The following is a 14,487-nucleotide window of genomic DNA, read 5'->3' as shown; positions in this document are numbered from 1 at the left end:
GTTTCAGGTTAATCAAAGCATTGTACTGCATATTCGCAATTCCCTGACACGCAAATAAATGTGCCCGTGATCCACACGTTGTCAATCCATCACCGCAATATGTCTCCCGGGGCTTATATTTGCCCCCAACGGCGCATCAACCAACACGTCCCTTTGTTTCTGTCAGTGGACGAGTATTTATATTTGAAAGGGACTGTTTTTAATCATACATAAATCAGTATGCTATAAACTGTTGGACTAAAAAATGGAAGTATTTTCTATTCCTTGATCCTTGAGTGAGTGAGTTGACCAGTATTTCAGAGACCCTGCATATCGTGACGGCAGCTTTGTACTGGAGGTTAATAAGCTAAGATTCGAACCACCTACCTGCGGATCCTGCACAATTAAGGGACATAACTCTCAACAGCGAGATGCAACGTGTACGAAACGCATTGACCCAAACATATTTGGTTTCTGAGAAGTAGTTTCCGTGCACCTCAAATCTAGCGTCAAATCACATGCAAGCGAGTCCTACCCGAACTTCAAAACAGTACGTAGTTTGTCTCTTGATACATGCATGCGAGTCCTACCCGAAATTCAAAACAGTACGTAGTTTTTCTCTTAACACATGCATGCGAGTCCTACCTGAACTTCAAAACAGTACGTAGTTTGTCTCTTAATACATGCATGCGAGTTCTACCCGAAATTCAAAACAGTGCGTAGTTTGTATCTTAACACATGCATGCGAGTCCTACCTGAACTTCAAAACAGTACGTAGTTTGTCTCTTAATACATGCATGCGAGTTCTACCCGAAATTCAAAACAGTGCGTAGTTTGTCTCTTAACACATGCATGCGAGTCCTACCCGAAATTCAAAACAGTGCGTAGTTTGTCTCTTAATACATGCATGCGAGTCCTACCCGAACTTCAAAACAGTACGTAGTTTGTCTCTTAATACATGCATGCGAGTTCTACCCGAAATTTAAAACAGTACGTAGTTTGTCTCTTAACACATGCATGCGAGTTCTATAACCTGCTATAACCGTAGTTTACTGTAATACACATTTCAGTTGTGACACTTAGACGCAAGACAAAATATTGTATTGTCAGCTATTCACAGAATCCCGGACGGGACTCAACCCAAAAAGGTACTAGAATCTGTACTTTACTAAGAAAGTGTTATCCAAATATAACATTAGTTATATTCCCAGTTTATCATATTTTAAATACCGTAATATACCGAGACCATAGGTAAACGCGTCACTCTCGCGGTTGGTGGTGCACTTTATGCACCTTTGATGGCCAACAGCCACATCCTGACACGCCCACCCCCCCCCCCCCCCCCCCCCCCCCCCCCCGCGGGATTACCGCCTGTGTCCTGCTACCCCATCCCGCGGGCCTGCTGTGTGAGTGAGGGAGCAGTAGGTTTATGTTTGCACTGCACGGCCCGGTGTGGTGTCTGTCGTCAAGTTATGTGTAAAATGCGGAATATTTTTCTTCATGTTTGAAATCATTTTCCAAACAAACTTGGGGATCATCTCACCTAGATACCCCACTATCATGATGCGGGGAGGCAAATTGGAGTTCTAGATTGAAAGTGTGGGTGGTTGATGATGTCGGAAGATGGGTATAAAGGGGGATGCGTTTAAAGGGTGCATGGTTGATGATGTCGAGACATGGATTTACGGGTTTACGGGGACGGGAGGGTGAAAGTAAGTTTGCATTTGAAGGATGGATGGTTGACGACGTCTAAGATGTGTTTGAAGAGAGGGGGTGAGGGGGGGATGTGCGTTTGACTGGTGTATGGTTGATGATGTCGGAAGTTTGAGAAACTGGGGGATGGTTTTGTATGCATGTTGCACGTATCTCAGAGACGTCAGAGAGCTCATGATCAAATAATGCAACTACCATGTTAAGCTTTCACTCATGTGAAATTCTTGGGACTATAAATTGAGTTACATTACATATGCGATGATATTAATCATATTTTAATCAAACATATTTGTTACAGATTATGTGATTTTCCTTCTAAACGCTGTGGTTTAGATATAGACATGAACGAGGACATATTGTATTGGATGTGAGAATGGATGTGGTTGTGTGTATATAGGATGAATGTTATTGTCGTGATTATTATTAAATGTGGTGTGTGTATATATAAAACATTGTATTTATGAGTATTTTAGTGTCTCGTAGGCCATTTGGGCCGGCCGCTGAATGTTTACATTCTTGCCTTGTCAATTATAATGTACAACGGGTGACACTATAATAAAAGTTTCTCCTTCTGCTGCATTTCTGCCGCATTCCGCAATTATTCCGCAATTATTCCGCCATTATCCCAAGGTCGTGACCTGCGGAGTCTCAAGACTCCGTCTGGGTTTAATGTACTAAGGCTTTGTTGTGTGTGGGTATCAGAGCGTTGTGTACCCGGGGTTTTAGTGTCGGGGTCTTATCTGAAGCAGTCAACCGTAGGCTGTGATTATCTGGTTATAATGCACATGTGAGTGGAGGGTAACAAGTATGACGATGTATCTGTCTCTGAGTGTGCGTCAGTAGGGGGGTGTGTGTGTGTTATATCATGTCCTAGCAAACGCTGTGTGCCTGCTTTTATAAACCTCCAGTGAGGTCATCCTTTTGTTCTCAAGTCGGGTTAAATATCATAAACAGGGATGTTGTAATGTCCCGAGGATTTTTTATGTAATGTGTAATTATGTAATGTGTAATATTATATAAAACACGTCCCATTAGGCTACAGGGGCGCTGATAAACCGAAAAAAGAAACTGAAAACAACATTTATCAACATTTTTATGTTTCAAACATACTCCATGAACCTTAGGAAACGGGAACAAAATATCTGTTGCTTGCGTACGGTTCTTTCAAACGACATTCTACAAAATATTGCGTTTATCATAATCTCATGACAATCAGATCTTAGTTCTCGCTGCCGCTAAACAAAGATCTGGGGACATCCCATTGCGGGTCACGTCAGAACGACCTTTCGCGAACTTTGACCAACCACTGAAATGACTAACAAGAAGTCGACATAAGCCAATTAGAAAGCAGCTTTCTGGAGCTTTACGGCAATCGTTTCAACCAGGCGACTTTCATTTCAGACTACGCTTGAAGGATATGTTGACACAGTTCTCGATTAAAATTTTGAAAACTGAACAAACGAACATCCTTGAATGCCTTATACATGATTGTGATTGCATGGCTGTACTTCCCATGTACTGTGCAAGGCCTCCTCCGTTCAAATGTTTATCCCACGGAATGGAGAGATAGACGATAATTTTGACGGAATCAGTCTACGGATCTTATCTGTCGTTCGGAATACCCCGTGTTAACATTTTCGATCAGAAAACACATTTCGACTGTCACGTTCATGATCTGGTAAGCGAGGCTCTGATTGGTCGGATGAAAGGTCGTTCTGACGTGACCCGTAATGGGATGTCCTCAGATCTTTGTTCAGCGATGGCGAGAACTAAGATCTGATTTTAATGAGATTTTGATAAAACGCAATGTTTTTTAGAATGTCGTTTTCAAGAATCGTACGCCAGCAACAAATATTTTATGCCCGTTTCCTACGGTTCATGGGAAGTTTGTTTGAAACATAAAAATGTTGATAAATGTTGTTTTAAGTTTCTTTTTTTCGGTTTATAAATTAGATAAAACACTTACCCTGTTTTTTTATGACATTTTCTTTGGGATAAAATCTCGGGCGGATTTTAAATATCATAAAGACCCAGGACGTGCTTTATCCGTCACATAATGACATCTCTTACTACGAGTCATTTCGGCTAAATAGGTCCAATGGAGCGTTTAACTTGCACAAATCGGTATATCTGTAAACATATGACACTATAAAAAATTATATGACAAAGGCGGACACGAAGGGAAAGATTGAATGACCATTTTTGTGTACAAACCTGTGGTCATTCCGAATCAAGGGTCTCCGTTATCCACGCTTGTCCAAGAGCTGGGTGGACATCGAGGGGTTATACCTTACACATGAATGTCGGATTCTGATTGGCTGAGACCCTTATTATTATTTTCAATGTACCCCGCTAACATGTAAGGTACATTTCTTAGTTTACCCGCTCCAATTGCCGAATTGGTGGCTGCATTTGCTGCATGCGTACCGCAATTTTGAGATTCCATTTATTCTGTTCTTGTTTGTTTGTTTGTTTGTTTGTTTGTTTAACGCCGCACTCAGCAATATTCAAGTTGTGACGGCGGTCTGTAAAATAATCGAGCCTGGATCAGGCAGTCCGATGATTGACATCATGAGCATCGATCCACGCAACTGAGATGGATGACATGCATCAACCACGTCAACCAGCCTGACCACCCGATCCCGTTAGTCGCCTCTTACGACAAGAATGGGTTGCTGAAGACCTATTCTACCCCGGATCTTCACAGGTCAATTAACTATGTAAGACGCCACTATCCTTATATTACGATATAAGTTTATTGATGCCGGAACCCCTGGGTTGATATACTCTCCATGTAAGTTTATGTTCCCTGAGCCCTTGGGTCGATGTACTCTCCATGTTAGTTTATGTTCCCTGAGCCCTTGGGTTGATGTACTCTCCATGTTAGTTAATGTTCCCTGAGCCCTTGGGTTGATATACTCTCCATGTTAGTTGATGTTCCCTGAGCCCTTGGGTTGATGTACCTCCATGTTAGTTAATGTTCCCTGACCCCTTGGGTCGATGTTCTCTCCATGTTAGTTAATGTTCCCTGAGCCCCTGGGTTGATGTACTCTCCATGTTAGTTAATGTTCCCTGACCCCTTGGGTCGATGTACTCTCCATGTTAGTTAATGTTCCCTGAGCCCTGGTGTCGATGTACTCTCCATGTTAGTTAATGTTCCCTGAGCCCTGGTGTCGATGTACTCTCCATTTTAGTTAATGTTTCCTGAGCCTTGGTGTCGATGTTCTCTCCATGTTAGTTGATGTTCCCTGAGCCCTTGGGTTGATGTACTCTCCATGTTAGTTAATGTTCCCAGAGCCCTTGGGTTGATGTACCTCCATGTTAGTTAATGTTCCCTGAGCCCTTGGGTCGATGTACTCTCATGTTTGTTTATGTTCCCTGAGCCCTTGGATCGATGTACTCTCCATGTTAGTTAATGTTCCCTGAGCCCTTGGGTCGATGTACTCTCCATGTAAGTTAATGTTCCCAGAGCCCTTGAATCGATATACTCTCCATGTTAGTTAATGTTCCCTGAGCCCTTGGGTCGATGTACTCTCCATGTTAGTTAATGTTCCCTGAGCCCTTGGGTCGATGTACTCTCCATGTTATTAAATGTTCCCTGAGCCCCTGGGTTGATGTACTCTCCATGTTAGTTAATGTTCCCTGAGCCCTTGGGTCGATGTACTCTCCATGTAAGTTAATGTTGTACTCGTCATGTTATTTTATATTGAGATGGAGTAATACACACGTCATGGACAACAACACTTTCAATATTTGTGACCAATCATGGAACAAGAGACATCATGGGTGAAAATTCGCATTTTTTACTTCTCATTATATTTTAGAACTACAGCATCGTGGGACCACAGCAGTACAATTCATAAGCTTCAATTCATATTTATTATAGGGATATATGACATCAAATATTTGGACTCATTTTTCGACACATAACTATTGATGTAATATTTGCAGTTTTTCGATATAATGTTGATTAATTGAAAGTAGACATGCATGCTGGCTGCTTGCCTATGGTGGCTGTGGCTGAGAAGTGCGAGGCGGTATAAGGTTAAGTAGATTTATTGACACGCTAATGCTTCACGAATGTCAGAATTTATTCTGTGTCACATACGTCAGCTGTTTCACAGCGAGTTCAACACAAATGACGCCGTTCTCTACTTTCATCCCAATTCCTGTGAATAAAGTTTCTTTTTAAATGCACAACGCCAGAGAGTAACCAGGCTCGCTTATCCACCGAAACCGTTTCCAAAGGTGCAAAAGGCAAATTAGCGAGGAAAATTATATGAATGGATCATTGAAAATCAGTGATGACACCAGGTGTTCGCGAAACGTAAAGTCAGGTCGACCTGTGTTCACATCATATATGAAATCACGCCGTCGAGGTAACACGACAGGCAGTCACCACGTAAAGTGGGCGAGTTCATAGTCACGTTGACAGTTTTTCAAGCACATCGTCCCTAGTACAAGTTAAACACAATGACATATACAGCCCTGTCGACGACGGACCTTAAAATAAGTAGATTACCACATGTGTTATATAACTTTTATGGGGGGGGCACGGGTGGCCCAGTCGTCTAAAGCGCCGCGATTCGCTGTGCAGAGTTGCGTCCCTTGGGCACGCCAGAAACCTATGATTGTGGGTTCGAATCCCGGTTCGCCCCGATTATGTTTCTAGGTTTGTCAGCACCATACCCCTGCTCGTTGGTTTCACCGAAGTGGTAAACGTCTGAGACCTGCATCACTTCGGGTTTTCCTCCCACATTAAGCTAACACGTCGTGATATAACTGCAATACTGTTAAAAGCGGCGTTAAACCCAACTCATTCACTCACTCACTATAACTTTTATGAGAGCATTAAACACTTTACACCATTCAGGGTACAACTCCCTCATCAAGGGTACAACTCCCATCGAGGGTACATACGCCCCATCGTTTCAATTCTCTCAAATTGAAGTAAGCGCCATCGCGATGTCGTTGCGATCGGGTCGCGAATCCAACTGCTAGCAGAGAAACCTTCTGTCGCGATCCGATCGCGGCGAGATAGCGGCATGTTTTGGATCAGAACCTTGTGCTGTAAACAGGAAGGGCCAGTTACACTTCTTACGGGGATATTGCAGGCACATCGTTACGTGGGTCTCCTTATGTACACGACACCGTAGTCAGCTACAAGGGTCACACAGGGCGTCCGCCCGGAGAGTGGAAGGTCCGGGGGTCGATCGCGGAACGCGTCTTACCAAAAGACGTTAAAAGATGGTACTTGTTGTAACCCTCTCTGGCGCTCGGCATTTATGGGCTGAAACACGGACTGGTCGGCTCGGAGTCAGTATACTGTGTCTGAGTGGGGTATTCATGTTAAACTGCGGCATGGTATCTCAGTGAGCCAGCACTATAAATCGGCATCAGTCCGGACTAGTACAAGCAACCACACAAACACACACACGTACATGCACTTCGCTATATAAGTGCAATAATCTTGGACGGGAAGTTAAACCCCATTTCACCTCATCTGTGTTTCAGGGATGCTGATGGTGTCCTCGGGGGTCCTGCTGCTCGTGGAGGGGGATCCAACTGTTCGCATCAATAAGACAAATGGCACGCTTCTAGTAGCATCCGCTGGGAAGTCCGTGAAACTGGACTGTGTTGTCACCGGGATAAACACGGCCAAGTCTATACAGGTAATATCACACCTTATGCTATGTGGTTATAAACTAAGTTAAGGGAAAGATATGTTCGGGCTGAATCCATAATTCCTTAGTTTCAAAACCTAGGCGCTCTTGTAAAAAAATCATGAGATAAGCAGTATTTTTGGTTATTTTCTGGAAGAAGTTTTCTTTTTTAAACTGAATTTCCGGGCCTGCAGAATATCAAACATTGTTATTGAGTTTAGTTTGGACGGATACATTGGACGGATACAATGGACGATACACTGGACGATACAATGGACGGATACAATAGACGGATACATTGGACGATACAATAGACCGATACAATAGACGGATACAATGGACGGACAAAATGGACGGATACAATGGACGGATACAAAGGAAGGATACAGTATACAGATACAGTAAACATATACAATGGACGGATACAATAGCCGGATACAATGGACGGATACAATAGACGGATACATGGACATATACAATGGACGAAATAATGGACGAAATAATGGACGATATAATGGACGAATACAATAGACGATACAACAGACTGGTACAATGGACGAGTGCAATGGACGGATACAATGGACGGATACAATGGACGATACCGTGGACGATAAAATGGACGGATAAAATGGACGATACAGTGGACAATACAATGGACGGATACAATGGACGGATACTATGGACGATACAGTGGACGACACAATAGACAGATACAATGAACTAATACAACACACGGATACAATGGACGATACAATGGACGGACACAATGGACGATACAATGGACGATACAATAGACGATACAATGGACGATACAATGGACGATACAATGGACGATACAGTGGACGATACAATGGACGGATACAATAGACGGATACAATAGACGGATACATGGACGATACCATGGACGGATACAATGGACGATACACAGGACGTACAATAGACGATACAATGGACGGACACAATAGACGATACAATAGACGATACAATGGACGATACAATGGACGATACAATGGACGATACAATGGACGGACACAATAGACGATACAATGGACGATACAATGGACGGACACAATAGACGATACAATGGACGATACAATGTACGGATACAATGGACGATACAATGGACGGATACAATGGACGGATACAATGACGTTGATTACTACGGCCTGTCTGTGCAGTTGGGGTGGCAGTTTGTGGTGGACGGCAGCATCAGCCCAATCAGCCTCAACTCCACCGGGGGCTACAGCATCACCGAGGTGAGTCAGAGTGCGAACAGGAGGGTGATCGGGCTACGGATGTCGGCGGTGACGTACGACCACGAAGGATACTACTACTGCCATCTGCGGACGACGCAAGACAGCTACACCGACTACGTGGAACTAAGAGTGGAAGGTATAGTAGAGTGAGTGAGTTAGTGAGTGGTTGAGTGAGTGGTTGAGTGAGTGGTTGAGTGAGTGAGTTGTTGAGTGAGTTGTTGAGTGAGTGGTTGAGTGAGTGATTTAGTGAGTGGTTGAGTGAGTGGTTGAGTGAGTGGTTGAGTGAGTGGTTGAGTGAGTGAGTGGTTGAGTGAGTGGTTGAGTGAGTGGTTGAGTGAGTGGTTTAGTGAAGGGTTGAGTGAGTGGTTGAGTGAAGGGTTGAGTGAGTGGTTGAGTGAAGGGTTGAGTGAGTGGTTGAGTGAGTGAGTGGTTGAGTGAGTGGTTGAGTGAGTGGGTGAGTTGGTGAGTTGGTGAGTTGGTGAGTTGGTGAGTGAGTGAGTGAGTGAGGCACAAATACAGAATTATTGTGAGAATGAGCACATTCTGTACTTATGTTGAGAATCGAACTCGGGTATTGGGCGTCAAGAACGAACGCTTTAACAACTGGGCGACCCCACCGCCAATATGTGTATGTTATATGTACGAAATGTAACAGAAGGGCACAGACTCGGAAACAGGATCCGATGCTCGTGGATTTGAACCAAGCTTCATCGTATGTCTGGGTTATGTGGTAAATGTACAATCGTAATGGACGACGACAGGACTAACTTTTGTAACTCGTCCTCGACAGGTGCGCCCACCATTAACCTGACTGAGACGACGTCACCAGGGGAACTGGCGTCCACATTGCAGAACGCCTTGAATATCATGTGTGTCGTCAGGTCAAGGCCCCAGGCTGAAATAAAGTGGTTCAAGGACGGGACGGAGCTGTACAGTTCACCCTTTGGGTAGGTTCACCCCTAAACATGCATACCAAAAGATGTTAAATGACGCACACCGCACCGCACCGCCCAGCCACGCCACGCCACGCCACGCCACGCCCCTGAATGAGCAACTGTGGGACAACACCAGAAATCGGCCATGGAAGAAATCAAACCCGGGCCTTCTATTAACCATTAGACTACCCCACCGCTCGAACACTTTTGTGAACAACAAAATTAAAAAAACGTATTGTCATTAATTTCATTAATCCGGACATTTGTCAATCCGACTCGTTTATAGGTACATAGCGACAACGTTGAGCCCCAACTCCGTTTAATCATTTCTTTTCAATACAGGTACACCATCACCACCACGGAGCCCCTACTCGGTATAGACGCCGGCAGTACCCTGTCCGTTTTCACATTGACCAGGGACCAGCTGGGGACCTACGTGTGTCAGGCCAAAAACACCAGGGGCCAGGCCAGGGCGGAGTGGCGGGTCACAGGTGGGTGGAACCCCATTCATTGTGTAGTAGTTCCTTTGTTTGTTTGTTGTTTAACGCCGCACTCAGCAATATTCCAGCTATATGACGGCGGTCTGTTAAAAATCGAGTCTGGACCAGACAACCAAGTGGTTGACATCATGAACATCGATCCACGCAACTGGGATCGATGACATGCATCAACCAAGTCAACGAGCCTGATCACCCGATCCCGTTAGTCGCCTCTTACGACAACCATAGTCGCCTTTTACGACAGCATGGGCTGCTGAAGACCTATTATAACCCGGATCTTCACGAAAATCAATGTTTATTAAAGGGGGCGGTCGGGTAGCCTAGTGGTTAAAGCGTTCGCTCGTCACGCCGAAGACCCGGGTTCGATTCCCGACATGGGTACAGTGTGTGAAGCCCATTTCTGGTGTCCCCCGCCGTGATATTGCTGGAATGTACAGAGCTGGAATGTAGAGAGACCTTTTAGCTGGAGGGGATTCCCCCCCCCCACACACACACACACACACACACACACACACACAACTCATGCTTGTCACAAGAGGCGACTAAACGGATCAGGTGGTCAGGCTCGGAGATCGATGCTCATTATGTCAATCACTGGGTTGTCTGGTACAAACGAACCAAACATAAACATGGTCTCTGTTTTACAATGGACACACGGGATGATCCCGAGTTAGAACAGGTTGGTATTAATGGATGGGGCGGTCAGGCTCGGCGATTTTTTTAATATAAAACATTGGTTTGTCGATTGTTTACAGGCTGACGTCATAGAGCTGGAGTATTACTGACGGTGGCGTTAAACAATATTCACACTCCCACACACTGGTTACAAGGTCAAAAGTTCATCAATAATTAACGAGGAATTAAATTTGATAGAATTCAGTCCAGGGCCCCGTTCAAAAAGCGACCGTAGTGGTACGACAGTCGTAAGTCTATGTTAAAGTATGGGACTTGCGCTCACCTTAGCGCTATGATTGCTTTGTGGAACAGGTCCCTGGGGAATGGTAAACAGATGAAATAAGACAAAACAACCATGTAAAACACAATATATGTTGGGGGCACGGGTGATCCAGTCGTCTAAGGCGCCGCGATTCGCTGTGCAGAGTTGCGTCCCTTGGGCACTCCAGAAACCTATGATTGTGGGTTCGAATCCCGTTTCGCCCCGATTATGTTTTTAGGTTTGTCAGTTTGTCGTGGGTTTCACCGAAGTGGTAAACGTCTGAGACCTGCATCACTTCGGGCTTTCCTCCCACATTACGCTGACTCCCCGTGATATAACTGTAATACTGTTAAAAGCGGCGTTAAACACAAAACACTCACTCACAATGTATGTATTAATTCTGTTGATTGTTTCCAGCCAACCCGCTTCTGATATTGTTGAACCCCTCGATTAATGGGTCACGTGTTTACTTGGGTGATGAGCTGAATATACAGTGTCAGGGCAGGAACCTTGGAAACGCCAGCAAGGTAAGAAAACCACCACCGATTGACGAGTAACCCGTCTTACTCCTATTGTTATAACCGCAAAAAATATGCTTGAGTTGCATTGTATCTTTCATTGTGAGACTGACTTGTATGCCAAGACATAGAAACAACCCAAATTGTTATACCGTAACTTTCGAACGAAGTGCTTATTCTAAGAAGTAATTATCCGTGGTCTTGTGGTAGAGCGTCCGCCCGGAGAGCGGAAGGTCCAGGGTTCGATCCCGGGCCGCGTCATACAAAAAGACGTTAAAAGATTGTACTTGTTGTTACCCTGTCTGGCGCTCGGCATTAAGGGGCTAAAACAAGGACTGGTCGGCTCGGAGTCAGTATACTGTGTCTGAGTGGGGTATTCATGTTAAACTGCGGCATGGTATCTCAGTGGGCTAGCACTATAAATCGGCATCAGTCCGGACTAGTACAAGCAGCCACACACACACACACATACACGTGCATGCACGTCGCTATATAAGTGCAATAATCTTGGACGCGACGTTAAACCCAATTTCACCTCACCTCACCTCCTGTTGTAATTATGTTAATCCACACATAATCCGCTTTTATATTTAAAGAGAGCACAGGTGGTCCAATATAAAACGTAAACGTTATATATAAAGAACATAGAGGATGACGTCATTTCCTGTTGTAATTATGTTAATTCACACATAATCCGTAAACGTTAGATCACCACCAGGCTCGATTATCCGAAAAGTGTAAGTCGTTAAATTCGCTGAGTGACTGTACTTGCCGTAAAAGGTGACTATGCTTGTCGTTAAAGGCGACTAACAGGATCGGGTGGTCAGGCACGCCTACTTGGTTGATGCATGTCATCGATTCCAATTGCGTGGATCGATGCTCATGATATTAATCACTGGATTGTCTGGTCCAGACTCGATTATTTACAGACCGCCGTCATATAGATGGAATATTGCTGAGTGCGGCGTTATACAACAAACCAACCAACCAACCAACCAACCAAAATTCGCTGCACCGCGTCGCGTCGCTTAAGCATGCCAGAGACCAATGATCATGGGTTCGAATCCTAGGCTCGCCCTGATTTTGAGTCTAGGTTTGTCAGACAACATCCATGGTAAACGTCTTGAATTTGTATGGTTCTGCAATTTTTCTCACATCAACAGGGAACGCAGTCTCGCATAAACTTCTGTGATTTAGACATTTGCAAGATCTAATGCTATTTGGCCATTTGGTCGGATCTTGTCCACAAGGAATAAGGTAATAATGTGTGATGTACCTAGTAACAATGTGTGTGTTGCCAGATCACGTGGTCCTTCAGCTCTAACGGCGCGGCATGGACGACGCTGACCGGCGGCAACATCATCACGTGGCCAGATACGTCAGGCGCCGTCAACTCCGAGTGGTCCGTGATCTTCAGCCACTACAGCAATCAGGGCATCTACCGGTGTTCCTGGAAAACACTGTCTCAGTCTGTGTTCGTTCGTGTTGTCGGTGAGTGAGTGTTGTTTTACGGCAGGTTCCATAAAGGCTTCTACCGGTGTTCCTGGAAAACACTGTCCCAGTCTGTGTTCGTCCGTTTTGAAGTGTCGCGATTGGCTGTGCAGAGTTGCGTCCCTTGGGCACGCCAGAAACCTATGATTGTGGGTTCGAATCCCTGTTCGCCCCGATTATGTTTCTAGGTTTGTCAGCACCATACCCGTGCTCGTGGGTTTCACCGAAGTGGTAAACGTCTTAGACCTGCATCACTCCGGGCTTTCCTCCCACATTCAGCTGACACGCCGTGATATAACTGGAATACTGTTAAAAGCGGCGTTAAACCCAACTCACTCACTCACTCCGTTTTGAAGTTGGACCGCCTCCGTGGTCTAGTGGTACAGCGTCCGTCTGGAGGTTCGGGGCTCGAACCCCGGCCCCGTCATACCAAAAGACGTTAAAAGATGGTACTTGTTGTTACCATGTCTGGAGCTCGGCTATGATAGGCTAAAATAAGGACTGGTCGGCTCGAAGTCAGTATACTGTGTCTGAGTGGGGTATTCATGTTATACTGCGGCATGGTATCTCAGTGAGCTAGCACTATAAATCGGCATCAGCCCGGACTAGTACAAGCAGCCACACACACACATACACGTACATGCACGTCGCTATATAAGTGCAAAAATCTTGGACGCGACGTTAAACCCCATTTCATCTTACCTATGACCTTAAACTATTGTCAGCAATATTCCAATTATTTCACTGCGAACGTGCACATCGTTGTTGATGGCACGGTTCAGTGGTATGATGGTATATTTGAGCTAAGCTAGCTATTGGATTAAGAATTATTGAATTTATTGATTATTGATCAGTTGTGAGGTTAATACTGTAAACAGGGAATTTTTTGCGACCGTTTTATTATTGCGAGTTTTGCGAACGAGACTCAATCGCAAAAATTACAAAAATATATATGTCACTCCGTTTCTGTTTTTGAGAAGTTAAGCTGTTTCAAACATTGAGTTCTCAGTGCTATTTCTTTTTCTTATGGCTACCAGTAACAAATCCCTAACTTTCTGTGTATGTGTTGTTTGTTCTCTAGGACCGCCGGTCGTGACGTTAAGCACGACGAGTGTGACCGCTCTCCTTGGAGACGCCGTGACCTTGACCTGTCGGGTCAACGCTAACCCAGTACCCAATGTACTAGGATGGTATTACAATAACATGGACATCCGCAACTCCACGTAAGCGAAGGCCTTTTTCTTTTGATGCAAATTAAATCATTATATTATCGCTTGAATAAACAGAATACGTTGACCGCTTCCGTGGTCTAGTGGTAGAGCGTCCGCCCGGAGAGCGGAAGGTCCGGGGTTCGATCCCCGGCCGCGTCATACCAAAAGACGTTAAAAGATGGTACTTGTTGTTACCCTGTCTGGCGCTCGGCATTAAGGGGCTAAAACAAGGACTGGTCGGCTCGGAGTCAGTATACTGTGTCTGAGTGGGGTATTCATGTTAA

The 14,487-nt window shown here is 44.8% G+C and overlaps 1 protein-coding gene across 3 annotated transcripts in view; it reads left to right on the top strand.

The window, feature by feature from the left end:
* The window catches only part of LOC124113552 (fibroblast growth factor receptor 3-like), a 40,479-nt gene that overhangs the window by 3,506 nt on the left and 22,486 nt on the right, over positions 1-14,487 (top strand). For all 3 annotated transcript variants that reach the window (XM_048402086.1, XM_048402085.1, XM_048402084.1), the window contains exons 2-8: positions 7,207-7,364; positions 8,534-8,747; positions 9,402-9,558; positions 9,889-10,037; positions 11,401-11,510; positions 12,803-12,992; positions 14,074-14,215. In XM_048402086.1, coding sequence (XP_048258043.1) covers positions 7,207-7,364; positions 8,534-8,747; positions 9,402-9,558; positions 9,889-10,037; positions 11,401-11,510; positions 12,803-12,992; positions 14,074-14,215 — 1,120 coding nt within the window. The remainder of the gene's footprint in view (positions 1-7,206; positions 7,365-8,533; positions 8,748-9,401; positions 9,559-9,888; positions 10,038-11,400; positions 11,511-12,802; positions 12,993-14,073; positions 14,216-14,487) is intronic.

This window comes from Haliotis rufescens, unplaced genomic scaffold (assembly GCF_023055435.1).
Source record: "Haliotis rufescens isolate VD_foot unplaced genomic scaffold, xgHalRufe1.0.p SCAF_24, whole genome shotgun sequence".
Taxonomy (NCBI): Eukaryota; Metazoa; Mollusca; class Gastropoda; order Lepetellida; family Haliotidae; genus Haliotis; species Haliotis rufescens.
The sequence above is the reverse complement of the archived record's forward strand: the minus strand, read 5'-3'. Positions and strand labels throughout refer to the sequence as shown.